This window comes from Phaethon aethereus (genome assembly GCF_964289735.1).
Source record: "Phaethon aethereus genome assembly, chromosome: 3".
NCBI classification, from domain to species: Eukaryota; Metazoa; Chordata; class Aves; order Phaethontiformes; family Phaethontidae; genus Phaethon; species Phaethon aethereus.
The window spans coordinates 31,094,690-31,114,945 of NC_138576.1; the positions used below are offsets into that span (position 1 = coordinate 31,094,690).

Here is a 20,256-nt window from a genome sequence, read left to right on the forward strand (position 1 = left end):
GCTAGTCTGTGGATGAAAAACATAAGAAGATAAACAAAGTTATCAGTTCTATATGTTTCATGGGAAATATTTCACATTTTATTACACAAACAGGAAGAAGAGGCTGGTTTTTATTCCTTTAGAACTTAGTTATGGAAGAGACACTGTAGTCTAATCTGTAATTGATGGACTAGAAGTAGCATTCAAACTTTCTCTAGAAATGCAAACAGTTTGAGTCAGGTACAAAACTATTCCATATTCTTTAAACCACAGAGCAAACCCTTTCCACTGCATGGAGAAAATGCTTTTGTTTCACCCATGTAGAATTTCTTTTCAGAGTGAAAGTACCATAAGGCTTGCAAAGCTGTGTGAAGTGAAATGAATATAGCATAAAAGGATCTTTGACAGCAGCTTCAGGGGAAATTTGTCATTATGGTATAACTGTCCAATGTAGCAACCCAAAGGCTTTGGTGTTCTCAGGATGTGAAAAATAATATTGGTTCTTGTTTCCTATGGAAACCTTCTGAAGTCAATGGGAGCATTCATAGAAACAGACACTTGCAAATACGACAGTCCACCCTATGCTTATAAATATATTTTCCCTTAAATATATACTAAAAAGTAAATACTTTTATACAACTTCCAGGACATTTATGAAGAACATTTTGTTCCTACTTTTATTCCCTTCTACTATTGAAACACTAGCATCTGTCTATTTTAATTCACTCTGCAAACAGAGCTGCATTTGCCTTGCCTATGTAAGCCAATCCTTTGGAACTGGAAAAATGTCTTGCTGTACAGTCATTTTGATGTTTCCCCTCTTGCTACCACTTCAGTTCTTTGCTTTAGAATACAAAATTTTCAGTATGAAAGTTTCTGGCTTGAACCAATCTTGTACTGAAAATGGACAACACTATGTCTAAAGCGCTGATAAGATTTCTGAAAAAGTCAACCAAAGATGATGATCAAAAGATCATCAGAAAAGTAGCCTAAGGGCACCAAGGTATCAGTAAATCTAATGGGGTTCTTAAGCTTCGGAAGGAGAGGAGTCAGCTGCTTTCAGGGTGCCCGAATAGCTGTTTTTGTCTGAGATAGAGGTAATTTTCTCCCTAATAGCCAGTATAGTGCTGCATTTTGGATTTAGTATGAGAATAATGTTGATAACACACTCATTGAACTCAGTTGTTGCTAGGTAATGCTTACATTAGTCAAGGACTTTTTGGCTTCTCATGCCCTGTCAGTGAGAGGCTGGGAGGGGGCACAGCCAGGACAGCTGACCCAAACTGGCCAAAGGGATATTCCATACCATATGATGTCATGCTCAATATAAAAACTGGGGGCAGTTGGTCAGGTGCACCACAGCTCAGGAACTGTCTGGGCATCAGCCAGCGGGTGTTGAGAATTGTATTGTGCATCCCTTTTTTTGTATATTCTTTTATCATCATTATTATTATTGTTGTTATTTTCTCTTCCCTTGCTGTCCTATTAAACTGTCTTTATCTCAACCCATGAGTTTTACCTTTTTCTTTTCAATTCTCCTCCCCATCCCACTGCTCCTCCCCATCCCACTGGGGAGCATGTCCTTGCTGACCATGGACAGTAATTGGCACAGCTGGTAGTATAGGATCAACAAAACATGTTGCTTGGGAAGAATTATGAGAAGACTTGATTTTGTTTCCTATTTGATTATCTGTTTATTATAACAGCACCCAGCAGTGCTTTTAAAGTTGTGTCAGATGCTTTTCCCTTTATGAAGTTCTTGGAGAAGACTTGATAATGTAGGCAAATTTGCTTACAGTGGAAACTTGGTATCCTTGGGTAAGATCTCTCCTTTCATAAAAGGAGAAAACAGATGGAGTCCATTTTCATAAATAAGAATATTTTTATGGAGACAGATAAAGAGATAAGAAAACATGGGGTCAGACGCATTTTAGATCCTAGATTTTTTCTCCTTTAATAACGTGCTTGTGAAGAAGATAAACTATGGATGATATTCAGAATTTTTTTTTGCATAAAAAAGGTAAAAGATTTGCTTAGCAAGGAGTAATATACATCAAGTGTCAGCCACTGCACAAAAAGCTGACCCTGGTATTAGAATATACTTGGCTGGTGGAGCTCTGAAGTCAACAACAATTTTTTTGTCAGCTACAGTGGGAGCAGAACAAGGCCAGGGCTGCGTGCTTCTCAGAAACTACTGCAAATATATGTATCATCTGCTCACAATTAAGAGTTAATACTATAGAGTCTACTGTATGGATGACAGAAAAGTTTCCTTACCAAAACCCCTCCCTGTCATGATTTGGATCCATTACATTTATTTTATATAAAAATATATGCTAAAAGTAAAATGCAGGATTTGCAAAATCATAGACACTCAAAACTTAGGAAATGTCAGAATTAAGGTTTTTTGTTATTGATTAAATTTAGCCCCTATCCACTTGAATAGCATGAAAGAGTCTTCACCTACATGGATTAAATAATTTTCCATCACTTCATTCAGTGCATAAGAGAGCATGAGGAACCTAGTCTGCTCTAGAGGTGTAGCAAAGGGAAGTATGTCTGTTTCTGTTCACAAGAAGGAAACCAGAAGAGTTCATTTTACGGTTTCAGCTGAATGTTGCCCTAAGGCAAAAGTATTAAAAGTAATACTTTTATTTAAGTAAATAAATTAAGGAATAAAGTAAAAATAAATAACAAATAAAATAACATAATAATGAAATAAATAATAATTATAATAATAAAAATAAATAAATAATAATAAAAAAATTAAGACATTAAAGTAAATCATGCTTTAGCTGAAGTTGGTTTAGCCTAACAAGTATCTTTTTATAGGTAGAAATGAATTTCTCCTTTTCTTTCTTTCTGAATTTTCAGCTCAAGGTGTGATTTTCAGAACTGCTGAACACCCAACACCTGCAACTGAAGCCAATAGGAGCTGTGTTTTAAATGAAAAAGTGAATATTTGCAAGATACTTAGCTTCTTTGATGACAAATGTCACAAAAATACATCATGAGACAATGAGCAATGCTGTTCTTAGAACAGGGTGTAGATGAGGCTTAAAAATTCCTACCCAGAATCATCTGGCTTGACTTTAGAGACAATGACTTACTGCAATAAAAATTGGGGTGTGAAATTACAGTCTGAGAGCTCCTTTTCAATAATTGTCCTGATGCTCAGACTTACCCCACAGTAAATGGATTAGTTTGTCATCCTCTTACTGAAAAATAAATTTAATATTAATTCTTGTATGCTTTATGGTAAAGACATGTATGTGGGCAGTTTTCAAAGGCTGATTGATGACCTATAAATTTCACCATTTAACTTATTTCAGAGTAATTTCTTTGTGGACTGATCCCTTCCATGACCTTCTGCTCTATAAATCTACTAAATACAGCCAATTTACTGTATCCACTTCTCTGCAGCAAAATCCTCTTGTGTAGAATTCTCTTCCTTATGAGTCAATGAAATCTCTGTAGTCCCAAGTCTCTATAACACCACTGCCAGTCTTTTAATGCTTGCAAAGGTACAAACACTTCATATCCCACCTCAAACAAAATATTAGTCTCTAGATTATGCAAAAATTGATTTTCAGGTTATGCTTTCCACAGACAGGCCACAGTTCTCCAGCCTGTTCCTTATGTTGTTACGTTCTTCACTTCTTTCCCTGCTGTTGCTGATTTTCTCCATCCAGCCTTCTTGCTGCTTCAGAACTTACAGCACACCACCTGGGACCACCTTCCTGTATCTTTATCACATTCATTTGCCATCTGTTCACAAGTCTCATTGGAAAGTCCATCTTTACCTTCCTCTTAATCTCCCTTTCCTCCACTTGTAAGTTTCTGTAGAGTTTCAAATTCAGTTTATGAAAAAAACAATAGAAGTCTTTCAATCCTATGGTATTTAGTGACCTTCTTGATCAGTTTCAGAATTTTCATATATGTCTGCAATTTCTTTAAAAAAAAACACAACAAATTAAAGCATTTAAAAATAATGTAATGCTTGTTTGCTGACTTCAACTTTCAATTAGATGAGTAAGGCATAAGACATCATAATCTCTTTATCTAAGCAATGTATAATTCCACAGATCAATGTTAAGGACATTATCTGAAGTCAGTAAATCAATAGTTAATTTTGTGCATTCCAATGTCTTTGACTCAACTGGACTTATCAGAACATAAAGGAGTACACCCCATAATGACTAAGTTTTCAGTCTGTGTAGTGCTATATCCTCTAGCTTTGTAACACAAGGCAGAGGAGGGAGTTATTTCACTAGACCTTTTTCAAAAAACTTTTATTGAAGGACTATGAAGGCACCGTTCATTTTTTTAACTGAATATAGGTGGAAGATGAAATGTAACAGGGATGGCAAGTGAGTTGTATTAGCAGTAGTACTTTGCAGAAGTACTGCTGTGGTTGCTAGTTTCTTAAGTGAACGCCAGCTGCTGTATAGCTTTTTCTGGGATGCATAACTGGTAATCTGAAACTGATTTGTCAAACAGCACATTCACAATTTCAGTGCATGGATTCTGTCAGTGAAGTCAATGCATAAGTTTAAGTGACGTACAACTCAACTTGAATTTCTATCAACTGGGAACTGTTAAGAGTTTATTGCTCATTAGATACTGTATGCCATTCATGGTATGTGGTCTGACCTTGTACTGTTTTAGACCAGTATCAGTGGCAGAGCTTTCGTGAGACCTTAGAGAAGTTCTACTCCCACAGAAATCTGGGAAATTTTCATTGATGCAAGTCTATCTAGTCTTTATTTACATTTCAAGTGTCAGACCACATGCCATCATCAGCTAGGAGGAGGAGCCTCCTGAGGCTCAGTTACTTCATCATGCCTTGAACGTCTCTGGATGTTCTAAAATAAATCACACATTTTGGAGATGATTCTTTTTCTTCTCCCTGTTTAGCAGAAAGTACTGGAGATTCTGTTTTAAATAAAAGTTAAAGGTGGATGACAAATTTAGGAAATTATCTTAGGTTATTCCAAAGACCTGACTAATTTCTTTTCAGGTAACATACACTGTCAACAGTTAATTACTACTCTGTACCTTAGTTCTCAATGCCAGAGTTCCTCCCAGTTAATCCTCCTTTCACAATTTATGTAATGAGCTAACCTACTTGTGGGTTATGCTCTTGAACTATGATTCACAGAATAGACCTCCTGTCATCTTTGAATATTTTTCTGTAAAAAAATATAATTTAATAGTACTGTCTCTCCATCCTTCACATAAACCTTCCCTACAACCCAAAATGTAAGTTCCTAAAAGATCTGAATTACAGAATTTTGCATTGTTATGAGTCCTTTTTTCCTGCCACTTTAAAAACAGAAACCAAACAAGTAATCATTGCTTCTTTAGGTTTAAATTGACAGTATCTTCTATTATTGTATTGGAGAGCTCATTTCCATAACATCACATTTTATTGAAAGGGAAATAATTGTGTAGTGATAGAGAGTTAGCCATAAGGAGGATATGGGATTGCAATAAAAGCACTATTATATAACTATAACTTTATTATAACTATAACTAATTTATATAACTATAACTATAACTTTAGTTTATATTTTTTTAATTTACTGTGTGGTAAGTACACAGAAATAATAGCTTCCATAAACAAAGCTGTGAAGAAACATCTATTACAATTTGCTGCATGGGCATCCATATACACTAAAGTGACAGGATTTATATTATATATTGACATACAGAACAGTACAAGCAAAAACTGAAGTCACATCTACTATGAAGCTACTATTACTTTTCTTTAATTTAATGCAAATACCCCAAAATAATGTTTTATGTTATATAGACGATATGCTCCATCTGATTTTATAAAAACAATTAGGGACAACATCTCAATTTTATACAATACGTTGAGTTAATTATTTTAACTTTTTTTAGAAGAATTTGCAGATTACTCTGGGTAAACCCTGCCTTACCATAAGCACAGATAGAGGCTAATATTCCAATTTTCTTTTCACTTACTGTTTACTAGCTTTTTTTGTAAAATATTTTACCGTTTATGTCTTTCAGTTTTATTCTATTTTTATTCATTACTTATACAGAGAATGCAGAAAGCTTCATTCCTTTTCCTCAGTTACTGAGAACTGAACCTCTTTCTTTTGTAATGACAACACTACAGCCTTTCAACCATTTTCATACTTCTCTCATTCTATTATTTTGATCTATCAGTTTAACTGAACAATTGAATTATTTCTACATGCATGTAAATCTGAGATTTCACACTGTTTTACATAGGACGGGCCAAATGTTTCTTACTACAGTGAAAACAAAATCACTGACTTAGACCTTAATTAGGAATGTTTTGTAATTAACAACAAAAAAAAAAGATAATTGATTTTTGAAGGACAACTAGTCTCAGACCAACGTTCCCAGCATCAGTCTCCTTTTTCAATATCTTAAGTTTTTTATAATCAGGCTACAAAACAAGATGACAATTCTGGTTGAGGTGACCAATGATTGGAATATATAAGATAGGCATCTGTGCTAAAATTCATTCTCTAGGGGTTTGTTATCTCAATATCTCTTCTTTTACAGCTACTCTGGCTGAAGAAGAAGAGGGAATGGGTCTTCTTCCATTTTTATGGATATATGTTAATTCATTAATCCTCTTTGCATCCATTACTGAGGAATCTATCTGTAAAAAATGGGATCGTTTGATGTGTAAGAAAATTAGCACTCTCTGATACTGAATACAATAGAGGAGGACATTGTATGTGGAATAATATAGTTGCATAAAAAATGGATAAGGCAATCATGTAATGAGCGAGTCTTTTATGTCCCTTTCTGGATTCAACTTAAAAGATGATCCACATGAAAGTCATTTCAGAAACTTACATCAGACATTTTAGTTTAAATAAATATAATATAGAGAGGGAGAAAGTATAAATATTGAATAGCAATGCATTATTATTGCTATAGCAAAATAAAACTACTAGCAATTCCCTATTTCTTGTCTTAAAAATGTGCTGATAGTAACTTTTCAATTTAGTAGAGCCCATTCTGTATTCATTTTCCTTTTTTTTTGAGTACAAAGTTATTTTGCTATCAAAAATACCAAACAACAGTCTTCTAATGAAAAAATTACTGAAGATTTTTTATCTGTGCATTAACTAACATCAAAATGAACATTTTCGTGTTAAGGCTTACTGTAATGCTGACAACAAAGGTGAACTATGTTGAGAAAGCCATCGAGGTCTGAAAAAGATCAAATCCAAGGTCTAACATGACAACTTGCCATTAAGTTTCTACAACATTTATTTTCTGTAGTTAGTAACTGAATCCACATAGGTTAGATTTTTTTAATGTCAGGCTTTCTCTGAAACAGTGAGTCTGCACAGATGTCACTGATTTGCTGTGTCACAGTCCATTTAAAACAAAATGGCATAGGTCTGTGACAAAGAAGATAAGAAATGTATAGGTATTACAGGACAAAAATAAACACAAATGAATCAAGAAAACAAAAGCATGGAAAGCATATGAAGAAAAATCTAAAATGGTGTTAAATATTGCAATGAGCTACCATTCTTGCCAGATTTAATTTAATTAAAATTAAATTAAAAAGTCTCCCTGAATCAATATTGCAACTTATTCAGTGAAGCTTAGCAGAAAATCTTTGTGGAAAAATATGTTTATTTTATAAAGAACACATAATTTTGTCCATTTCTGATATCTTATTTTTTGGGAAGGATGTTGTTTAAAGTTTTGCATGTACAGCTCCATTTTATCAGTCTCAATTAAAACATCAGCTGCAGTTACGAATGATACCTGGAATGTCTGCATATGCAGCACAATCTCATGGAGAATAGGACAGTACATACCTTGTGAGCATAAAATTTATTTCTGGAATGCTCTCTAACCTGATTTTAAGATGGCAGTATGTGTCCAGTATGAAAGCTTGAAATATTAATTGCAGTCTACTGGTAAAAAAAATACACATTTGTAATAACATCGAAGGACAAGAGCAGAAGTGTCACAAGCTCTGTGGTCTCTGTATCAAGCGTTTAATTTCATCCAAGGCGTTTACTAATTCTTGAAGCATATTTACAAAAAAATGTGTACAATACATAAAGTGTTCTAACTGTTCAAACAACTCTGGAAAACAGAGTAGAGGATTTGAGAAAATTCTCTCAAAGCGTGTAACTTCTGTTCAAGTTTAGGAATCAATGACAGCTGCAGGTTGCCACCAGGATTTGTCAGAAAGAAGTGCAATTTCTTATGCATGTATAAAAAAAAAAAAGGCAAAACAACAACCAACCAACCAAAACCCTAGAAAACCACACACCCCTCACACACTTCCGGGCTTCTGGGATGGATAGGATGACACCTAAACATGGGTGTCTGCTTCAGCACTAATGCAGCCTAGATATACAGTCAGTGGTACCTACAGGGTTGGTCAGTTCACCCAAAGTGGACATAGACAATATGGGCAGCTGAATCACTCTCTGGGTTGGACGACTGCATCAGAAAGTATTCTAGCATCTTTGGTGGGTGCTTAGATGCTTAGCTCATGGCATATATAGACACCTACATTTAGGCATCTTAATATTAATCTGAATTCTATGCCTTGCTTTAACATTTTATTAGTTTAATAGTCTCACAAACATGCTAGGAGAAACTAGAAGAAGAAGAAAAAAGCCAACCTTTCTTCCATTTTTTTTATCCACACCCAATTTCTCTGACAGTTTCAGTGTTTCTTAAGGACAATATTTATACTGTATAGTCTTAGTGTCCCTATTGAGTACTCTGAAAATAAATCGGTTTCTGAACAGATTCCTAGAGGGAGTGACACAGAACATGGGCCACCTCTGGTGCCAAAGTTTATACAATGTGGATGTCTGTCCTCTCCTTTCCTCCCATGAGGGAATGAGTTGATAGAATGCTTTTATTTCTGAGAAGTTATTTTTAAAACTTTTCATGATTCAGGAACTAATATAGCTGAAGAATTTTGAATATAAATGCTGAAGTACTTAAAGTAAAGCCATTTTGTAGGATAAGATACTTTCTAATACCCTTTGAAGCCAATGTCATTGGCGTAAATGAGTATTCCTGTCACTTACAAAGAGGCCATAAACACACCTAACTGAAAATATTCTGCTCCTTTTGAATTCCCCAAATAACTATGTTGAATCAATAACTGCTTTTAAATGATAAAAATTTTCCTCTTTCCCACTGCCTAGATTATTATAAATTAAAAAAAAAAAACATTGACTGAAAAGCACGATGATAAAATCTTGACACGTGTATGGATTAAGTGGAGGTTTAGAACTTGCAATAGTGTTGCTTTAGATTTCATGAAGAAAACTTAGCAATCATTTTATTTAAAAAATATTCTTTACTAACCAGATGTAGATCAACACATGTAGAATTGTGTTCACAAGCATTGATTATGCAGTCATCAATGTCCTGGTCACATTTCGGTCCTGCATATCCTGGGTTGCACAAGCAATAGAAGCCATCGACAACTGTAACAGAAATAGTATTTTAGTATTAACAGTGGTTTAGAATAACAGCTGAATGTAGTAAAATTAAGTAAGTTACAGTTATGACTACTATCTGGAAAAGATTTCGATTGGCTTACCTAAAATGTGTGGACATGTTAAAAAATTGAAATAAATGAAATGCAATAACTCAGAAGACCTTTTTAATATGAAAGCTGATTCATGTACTGCATATTACTTAAACAATTCAAATATTTTGACATAATAATTATAAATTAATGACCCATTACTATCTTCTGAAAAAGTGATGAAATCTTACAAGCTAGTGAGTAATTTTCTATCACAAAACTGTACACAAAGTACATAAAATTTTATCTTTGATATTGTGCCTAAATGAGATAGGGCAGTTAAAAATTTTTTGGTTTGTTGTTGGGTGTTTTTTTCTTTCTTGGTAAGGAATGCCTCACATTATACCACTATAGTAAAGGAAAACTTGATTGAGTTGAATTTGGCAGCTCAACCTATGATGGTTTTCCATGCTTCATTTTAATCTTAACAAGCTAAGGATAAGAATCCTCTCCCTTTTTCATCATTAGTGGCCCAAATGGAGAGGAATCTTTAGTGTGCTATGTCCACATAAGGAGCTCATGACAGCAATAATTGCAGGCCTGCATTTATTCTCACTTCAAAGAGGTCCCTGGCTTCTTCATTATCACTAAGAATTACCATGGAATCTATTTTGCCATTGTGTCTGTACACATACCCGCTATTGTATTGATTAAACACTTGAAGTCCTTTAGAGCAGGAGCATTATTCATCTGCTAAGAGCTTCCTAGCTCCCCAGATCTCTCAGCCTGCCCTCCTAGGAGAGGTGTTCCATCCCTCTCTTTTTGTGGCCTCCTCTGGACCCTCTCCAACAGGTCCATGTCTTTCCTGTGCTGAGGGCTCCAGAGCTGGGCACAGGACTCCAGGTGGGGTCTCACCAGAGCAGAATTGAGGGACAGAATCACCTCCCTCGCCCTGCTGGCCATGCTGCTTTGGATGCAGCCCAGGATATGGTTGGCCTTTTGGGCTGCCAGCGCACATTGCCGGCTCATGTCCAGCTTTTCATCCACCAGTACCCCCAAGTCCTTCTCGGCAGGGCTGCTCTCGAGCAGTATCTCTATCTGTAGAGATGCTGGGGATTGCCCTGACCCAGGTGCAGGACCCTGCACTTGGTCTTGTTGAACTTCATGATTCCATCTTTCTGCAGACAGTGCACATAGTGCATAGGAACCGACATGTCCACGTGATATAACTCAAGTTCAGAGGCACCACAAAGACAAACTGTCCCCAGAAGATCTGGCACTTTGTGAGCATGAAGAACTTTACTGCAGCTCATCTAAATTCCAGTTCAAAAATATCTCTGAAGCAATGTAGAGTGTGTAGAAAACATCTGTAAACCTGTTAGGAAATAGTCTTTACTATACTACAGGTAAAATATGAAGCTACTCACTTTATTCCCATGTATGGAAAGATAGAATTCTTAAAGAGTATTGAAACTGATTTTTTTTTTTTTTTAAGTAGGAGAGTTTTAAGCAATGATATATTTAGTAATTTGGGGTCAGTTCCTTAAGGTCTCATCTGAAACCAGTAAGTTGATTAGATCTTCTGCAAATTTGTGTAAAAATTTTGGGTTTCAGGGAAATTCTCAAGTCATCATTCTTGTTTTAAAAAGGATGTGGGGAAACAGGAGCGAGATGTGGCAGAAGACACAGTCGCTCAGTGCTTAAAGTGTGGGACATATGAGGAAAAGTTGAGTCAGGTGGGCTTGCTTTGTATTAGTCCCTTTAGGGAAGGGTTAATAGAGGGCTATATAACAGTAGCTTCAAGGTCAGTTGCACAAATGACAAAACTGAATTCCTTTTAGTAGTGTTAAATGATATAAAAAGGGGCAATGGCCAAAAGTTACAGCTTAGGAGATTCAGATGGACTTGGGAGGCAGGCAACACTGCAAGAGTAGTGCATCAGTGGAATAGGCTGACCCAAAGAATTTGTGGAATTTCTGTCCACCCTTAGAGACTTTCAAAACTCATCTAGAAAAATCCCTGGCTGACCTGTTCTAACACTGTTGATAGTCCAGCTTCCTGTGGGTTTGACTACATAACCTGCAGACATCATTCTACTTTCCAGCCAGGATTGTAAGAGTCTCTGAAAATTACCACTTTTACTTTTTTTTTTACCAAGCGTAGATAGGTAGTAATAGCCCCATAAAACTTTCCAGTAAGCACTCCATACATAATGGGTGCTACTAAACTTAGCTTGCCAATCTAGACAGAATATGGTAATTCATCATCAAGTTGCTTCTAAAACCTTTAAGTATATCTATCAGTGAAAGTGTAAGTTACACAGTTGTGTGATATAAGGCGCTTAATAGTAAACAGACACTCCATTTTGCATCAGTCTGATATTTAATGCAGTTTTTAGACTTGTTAGAATTATGACATATACTGCCTAGCTGCTCCATGAGCTCCTTTTCAGCACCTGAATATTCTCTCATCAAATGCACAATGTAAGATGTGTTTGGCTAATTTAGGTATCAAAGGAGACAGCACAAATCTCATTAAAATTTCTCATTAGCTGCAATTCTGAACCCCTGAACACTCAAACCCCAGTGCCAGGAGTTGAGGCATTTTGGCAAAAATAATCCTCCTGGTACTGGCTGTGGAGCTTCAGACAAGCTAAATTTCAGTAAATTATCCACTGTTCTCCCCAGAGCAGCTCAGCAGCTATAGATGCTTCAACAGAAAGACTACTCTACATTAAAGTGAGTAACCAGACTGAACGCACTGTCATAGCAGTATCCGTGGAGGCAAGGGTTAGAACTGCACTCATTGACATTGATCTCACAGCGTGGACCTGCAAAGCCCTTCATGCACTGGCACTGGAAGCCAAGGGGGAAAATGTCCAAATTCATTTCTTCTATGCACACAGCTCCATTCTCACAGGGATTGCTGGCCTCACAAGGCCTAAATTCACAGTTCAAACCTGAAAAGGAAAATGGCAAAGCTGTCAGTGTTTAACTAATGAACATATCCCTGCAGCTGCTGCCTATTATGAGCTGTATTTTCTTTATATCCCTGGTTAAAATTGAGTTGGAGGGTCTCAGAGGTACATATATGTATATTACCATGCAGAAACTTTTATTTACTTTGTAGAATTAAAAAAAAAAAAGACAATTTTATCTGTTTTGTTTATATAATGACATTGCATTTTAAAATCATAATAGCTATCTCAATAGTTAATAGCTATATTTTTTTCTGTTTACCCTTGTACTCTAAAATAGCTCAAAAGGTGTATTTAAAAACAATTAATTAATTTTGTTTTGATATTTCCTGTTATTTCTTCCTGATATTCTGTTGTCACAGCTACTGTATGAACTGTTTATACATTAACCCATAATCCTGAACATGAATGAAATGCAAGTAACCTTGTATAATTGTTCTGCTTGCAATATGTGACTACACACAAATTGTTTTACTGAAATTCTGTATGTATTTAACAATGAGTGACTGCCTCCATCGCTTATAAAAATTCTGTACAACAGAAAATCTCACACAGTCCCTTTCTACTCTTTCCTAACACACATTCTAGTGTATAACAGATTACGTACATTTATCTGGGCTAATCAAGGAGCTGTGTAATTGTGCTCTTGGGTTGCAGATGCCCTCATCTAAATCTTTAATTTGTAATAAATAGATCAAAAAAGATTAAAAGGCCCTTTAAAGTGAGTCTTAGTTTGTTAGAACATAAGGAAGACTGATTCATGTTTTCCAGTAGCGAAACTCAAAATGATGAGGGCAGACAGAACAGAGATCAAATGGGTCTGCGTTTGTAAAGCTGTCTCCCTTGTCCCTCGGTGTTGCTGAAGGCAAGCCTGTTCTTTCAGGCTTAGTTTTAGACAGAGCTTAGTGGCTTTCAGGACTGCAACAACTAGTGCACAAGCCCCTCCGAGCCCCTTTGAAGACTAACTGCCTTTCTGTGACTGCTGAGGCTGGGCTGTGTCTGTGCTACGCTTTCTGGCAGAGCTGCCCAGGGTTTGCTGTACTCCAGGCCCTCTGCCAACTTCCCCAGTGTCCTTGCCCCAGGTCTGATTGCCCAGCCGTTCCTTCCCAGAGCAGCTTTTCCCTCTTCCACAGACAGGCTGTAACCTTAACCCAGTGATGGGCAATGTGACACTACAACATAAAGCATCTGGGTAGTCATATGGAAAATCAGATCCATAGAGTTATGTTGTGATGGGTTGACCTTGGCTGGCTGCCAGATGCCCACCCGGCTACTCTCTCACTCCTCCTCAACAGGGTGGAGAAAATAAGACAGAAAAGTTTGCAGGTCACGGTAAACATAGGGATATCATTTACCAATTACTGTCACGGGCAAAACAGACTTGACTTGAGGAAAACTGATTGAATTCGTTGCCAATTAAAAAAAGAATAAGATGGGGAGAAACAAACACAAAACACCTTCCTCTGTTCCCCTCTTCTTCCCAGGCTCAACTTCACTCCTCCACTCCAGATTCCTCTACCTCTTCCCCACCCCTGAGCAGCACAGGGGGATGGGGAATGGGAGTTGTGATAGGTCTGTAACATTCCCCCTCTGCCCCTCCTTCCTCCTCACACTTTTCCCCTGCTCCAGTGTGGACCCCCCCCCAGGGGCCACATTTCCTGCCAGGAGCCTGCTCCACCATGGTCTTCTCTCGAGCCTGCAGGGGAATTTCTGCTCTTGTGGTGGTGCATTTGACACCCCCCCCCCCCCCCCCGCCACCCCCCCCCGCTTGATAAGCCTTGGCCTTGTTGCAGAGAATTTGGTGGTTAAGAGCCCCTTGACTGTACCAAGCACTCTTGTGTAGCTAAGGTGGAGAATGGTACTGATCGTTCCACAAATTCAGTTGTGGGAGTAACCCATCACCCCCAGACAGCCTTGGAACATATCTTATCTAACCGTGACTCAGTGGATCAGTACCAGCATCACTGGGATTGTGAGAATTCTACCAATTACCAACAAATGATTTGTGGCAAGGATGGAAATTTACTGATGCCTAAAGTCAGTCATCTCCCAGTCCTATAAATAGTGGTCCCAAGTGAGACCCTGTGAGCTCTCCTGGACCTCAGCGGGCTGAGCAGGACGCCTCTCAGAGCCCATGAACTCTCAAGTTTGCGATCAGCTCAGAGGCTCAGCTGTTTACCCGTTGAGCGACGCAAAGCATTCGATGTGAGTGTTCGACTGAATTCAAGGGGGATATTTAATAGGTAGCTTTGTACATAACTATCTCTACATCTCTTTATGTGTCTAATCTTAGTAAGTTTTAGGTTGATTATGCTGCTGAATTTTATGTAATTCGATACTGTGACTTATCTCAACAGTGTTAGCGAATTTAATTGCTGATATTTTGTATTAGGTCATTACCATCCTAAAGTTACATCCTCAATATACATATAAGCCATATTAAGCCACTTTGATCCACAAGTAAATAATTCAAATCTAATTGTAATTTGGTTTCTTTTCATATACGTTTTGATGTTGAATAATTAATAGAGTGGAACTTGCCATTGAATCAGTTAAGTTGCACCTTTTCACAAATTTATATTCAAATCATTTGCTTTCTGATCTCTTTGGCGGTGATTCATTAAGTGGTCTAAATTACTCATTCCCGACAGCTCTGCTGCCTGGAGCACCTCCTCCCTCTGCTTCTTCTCTCACCTTGGTGCTCACAGAGCTGTTTCACTTTTTTCCCCCCTCCTCCTCTCTCTGTGCTGTTTTCTCCCCTTTCTTACACACGTTTCCCCGAGGTGCCACCACCGTGGCCGCGGGGCTCAGCCGTGCCCTGCGGTGGGTGGGCTGGAGCCGGCTGGAACCGGCTGTGTCCGGCACGGGGCAGCCCCGGCCGCTCCTCACAGGGGCCGCCCTGTGGGCCCTGCTGGCAGCGCCTGGGCACTGCCCCCAGTACGCAAGGTAAGCTGTGCTCATGAGATGGATGATAGTACTGAGAATTTTCAGTTTCTTTTCAGGCTTAAAATTTTAGACAAGAATTCCTGACAAAGAATCAACCAGTGTTACAGGTCACCTATAATGTATGGCAGCTTTAAGTTTTTAGACCAGTTGCTGACTAACAGAACTGTCAATTCATACAGTTTTTTGGATAGAATTTTGGGGAAGTTGAATCAGTTAAGTGGTTAGCTTATTCTGGAGGAATATATTGAATATTTTATGATGGTTTCAGAATAACAAGACTTTAACTCCAGCATAGTGGTTGAGATCAAGCTACAGTGCCACTTAGTGCCATTCTGTGACTTGTTTCAAAGTTCAAAATTCCTTAAATTTGTAGCATACGGTGAAAGGGTGAAAAACACTCATTGGATAACTTCAACGTTAAGGTGTCCATGAGACTGAATGTATTTTAACTTTAACTTGGGAAATGTATTTTCATATTTACTGAGATATATTATGAGTAAAATTATTTGGGCTCTGCTATAAAAGAGGATGATCAGACACACAGTTATAATACACCTAGTGTTGGCTGCAGTCATCTGAACCCACTTATCTCCTCCTTTGCTTGTACTGTCATTATAGACAAAATTTTGTTGGCCTATTTCAAATTAGCTGCCTGCCTTTGTTTTACAGTAACTGTTAATCACATAGTAGCACACTGGCTATGAACAGGCCTCCTTCATAATAATGAAACATGCACTGTCCAAAATGTCAGCAGAATTTTAGGTGAGCTGATTCCTTACTGTGAGACAAAGGTCATCTAAGGGCTGAATTCTTAAGGTTTCTAACAGCAAAAGCAACAAGTAGGAACATAATTGAGGTAAAAAAAAACCCAACAACATTCTGACCCCAGTAGTCATGATGACAGAGGAGAAAAAGAATGGCACAAGTTGTTCTCTGTCTTTATGTCACCAGCAGTCTCTCTGGTGCTGGGTGACCCTTGCCATAGGCAGCCGACAGTCTGATATGTGGACTTAGTGAAATTGCATAGCAAAAGCTGCCATATGACACACTGAGATTTTGCCCCAAAATTTTCATCTTTATATCACAACAGCTTGACATTGGTGACAACCCTGCTGATTCCTGAAGTGGAGTTCACACCCACACGATTAAGCTTACACATGGCTTATTCATATAACACGACTGACAATTGCAAGTGGAATTGTCAGATGATTTGGTAATGCAGTACTTTTTTTTCTTCTGCATTGTGGAAGAATGTTTAAACAGATTTGCCCATCCTCTTACATGCCAAGTGTTTGTGGGGGTAGACGTTTCTGGTAGATAAAGCAAAAGTCATGCCATAGTGCATCTGTTTTCCCCTACTGTAGTATTCTTCTTCAATGCTAGATATCACCACTTCTCGGATGAAAGTGTAACAGAGTTTTGGTGAACAATTGGAAAATAAAGAGGCAATAAGAAACAGTGAGGACATATGTCCTGAAGGCCACAGGTTTATATTATTTACAAATATTTTTCCAGTATAAATAAGACTGTGCACAGTTCTGTCATATGAATGCTAATGAATTTTAGTTTTTTATCTCAATATCTTGTGTCAAAGTTTAATGAGTTAACTATATATTTCAGAAAAGTATTACCTTTTATTTTTTTAAACTCTCAATATATTCCCAGACCCCTGGCTTCTATGTATGATTTTTATTTCAAACATTTTGCTCTGCTGATTCAATAACATGGGGTTTCTTCTGCCTTTTCTTTCTACGCTGTGTGTAGAAAACTATATCATTGACCAAAGAGTAACTGAACAACTTTTTTCTGGTCTCAGTCCCTCCAAAAAACAGTGATCCTCAAAGAATTATGGATAAAAATGTATTTTTCTTATTCAGAAATTCAGGATTTATTTTAAACTTCAGCTGAAGATTATTCTTGCTATGTCAAACACATTTTCTGCAAAGATTTTTTGAAATATTTGAAATGTAAAAGGTTCAATGTGAACAGACTCAGAAATAAAATTACAGGGGTAACTTGCAGTTTGAGGTTCTTTCGTTGCTTTTGTAAATTTTAACACGTATTGACATATTATCACTTCAAATCCAGTAAGTGATGATAAGGTTTTGGGTTGGTTATTTTTATGAATGCTTGGATAGATGTCTTTGCTCTGAGAAAAGGAGTCTGAATCTGTCTTCTTTATTAGCTCACATTAAGTAAGTGTTAGGCTGCTGTTAGGTCCTCCTGAAACTCTCTTCTCCAGGCGGAACAAGCCCAGCTCCGCCACTGGTGGAAAAACAGCATGAAAGAGGTATTGAGTATCTCAGGCTTTTCCATGTCTTTTGTCAGTTCAGCAATGTGTTCTTATTTTTCTCCATCTTTCTTCTGTTACCGGTAGACATACAGAACTCTCTCTTGTTGCCTTTCAGTTGCTTTGCTATTTCTAGCTCCAGTTGACCTTCAGCTTTCCTAATTCTGGTCCTGTGTGACTGCATGCCTTCTGCATAGGTAGCTAACCATTGCATCTACCTTCTGTGCACTTCCTTTTCTCTTTGAGCTCAGTCAGGAGTTCTCCATTTGTCCATTTTCCTGCCACATCTGCTTGAGGTCCTACACATTGGAAAAAACTGTACTTTGAGGAGAATGTCCTTCAAGATAAATCAGTGGGCCCAAGATAAATGAGTTTTCCCTCCAGTGCAGTCTCTAATGGGAGCTTGCCAAGCAGATCCCTGAGCACACCAAAGTCAGCTCGCTGAAGTCCAGAATCATTATTCTGCTACTTGAATTTCTCATTTCTCTTAGGACTATAAAAACTCCATCATCTCACTGCCATTGTCACCAAAGCTGTTCTTGACCTTTACATCCCAAACCACTTCTTGCTTACTCACAAATAGAGAATCTAGATAAGTATGTCCCCTAGTTGTCTCGCCCCACAATTGTTTCAAAAAACTGTACTCAGCGTGGTCCAAAAATCTCCTGGATTACTTGTGTCTTTCCATGTTTTCTTTTCATCAAAAGCCAGGGTGGTAATATCCCAATGAGAACTAGGGCCTGTGTTCATAAGTGTTTTCCAGTTTCCTAAAGACGACTTCATAAACTTTTCTGGATCAAGTTGCCTGTAGCAGACACCCACCACATATTTCTTTAACTGGTTCCCTTTTCATCCTGCCCCATTGGCTTCAGCAGTGCATCACCATAGCACATTCAAATGCAAAGCTCCACGCATTCAAGAGACTGCTTTGCATGAAGTTCAGCCCAGCCTCCTTATCTTCCCTTTCTGTATTTCCAGAGAGCTGGTATCCATCCATTGCATCATACTAGTAATGTGAGCTATCTCACTGTGTGGTGTTCTTCCAATAGGAAGCTGTAGTTCTGAGAAAACACATAGGTTTCTTACTCCTCCTGTCTTTCCTATGCTGTGTACATTGTGTGCAGGCACTTGAGGTTAACAATCCTGTTTACCAAATGAGGCCAAAGCATGTGGTATAATATTAATTGCTAGTAGTATTCTAAACAGTTTTTTCAGTGCCTTCTTTCAAGCAACCTTCACCACTCTAATTAGAAATTCAACCTCTTTTTCCTCCCACCCAGCTTTCCTGCATATCACTACATGGAAAATGTTTTTCTACTACTGGCAGAAATGGGAAAGATTTAATTCATATTCAAACTGGAAGATTGGGACAACAAAAAGACAAGGAAATAATAAGACTGTCTCCCATCCACTCAGTCTCTTTCCCTGAACAAATTAATTTTTAACCATCAGTGTTGAGAATTAATAATTCAGAAGACTATTCCCTCACTCAGTCACAACTATTTATATTATTTTAATACAATTCTGAAAATAATTAATTATTAAATAATTGATTATTAATGCTAATCAATATAATTAGCAAGAAAACAAGAAAAGAAAGTTGGCTGATTTAAAATAGATTTTTTCTGAAAAATGCATATCCACACAAAGATTAAGGTTGGATAGTAATAGGCAATGGTGGTTACATGTTAGTACAATGAATGTACTGCTGCTGCTCTCATATCAGCATTTTTTTACAGAGCTGTAAATGTATGATTAAAGCTATTTGGATTAAATCAAGCAGCAAACAGATTATAGGTGAAAAATTTGTTTATTAAAGTAGATTAATCAGAATACAGAATTCACATCTTCTGCACTTTTTCTTGTAAAATATTTGTTAGAGAATTTCTGTGAAAATATATAGATTTTAAATGTTTAACTGTATCTGATTAATTTTAATACATATATATTTTACTAAATATAGGAAATTTCTCACTTGATCTGGTAAGTTTCTGAAATAGTAAGTCTGTGATTGTTGACAGAAAGGAACACTGTGCCAGGGAAAGAGTTTATAAACTGTCTTCTCCCACAGACATATCAGGATTTTTAAATTGGTCATCACAGAGTAAGAAGGTAATATTCACTAAACAAAGTTAGCTGACAAAAAAGAGAAAGAAAGTATGCCCAACACAACAAATGTGAATCAAACACAGAAGTTCATTAATGAATTAATATGTTCAGCACATCTTTCCAACTGTGTTTATTTCCATTAGACAAGTTTAATGTTTTTGCTTGTTTAATTCTTGACTATATTTTATTGATTACAAAAATAAGTTGTCTTTACTTTACTAGACAATTAATGGCCTCTCTATCAGAATACACCTGGACAAACCCCAAAAGAGTATGCACAAATTATTAAATTACACAGTCAGTGGAAGGACAATTTTCTTTTCAGTGGCACAATATACTGGATTAAACATTGTGTTTCTCTCATATATTTAGAAGCATATACATGATAACATATACTATGCTTAGCATATGATTTATATC

The 20,256-nt window shown here is 37.2% G+C and overlaps 1 protein-coding gene across 1 annotated transcript in view; it reads right to left on the reverse strand.

Moving 5' to 3' along the window:
- EYS (eyes shut homolog) overlaps positions 1-20,256 on the reverse strand; it is a gene marked incomplete at both ends in the record, with an annotated part of 830,586 nt that overhangs the window by 630,471 nt on the left and 179,859 nt on the right. Inside the window, 2 exons of the mRNA XM_081998016.1 lie at positions 9,349-9,470; positions 12,276-12,473. Of these exons, the coding sequence (XP_081854142.1) occupies positions 9,349-9,470; positions 12,276-12,473 (320 nt within the window). The remainder of the gene's footprint in view (positions 1-9,348; positions 9,471-12,275; positions 12,474-20,256) is intronic.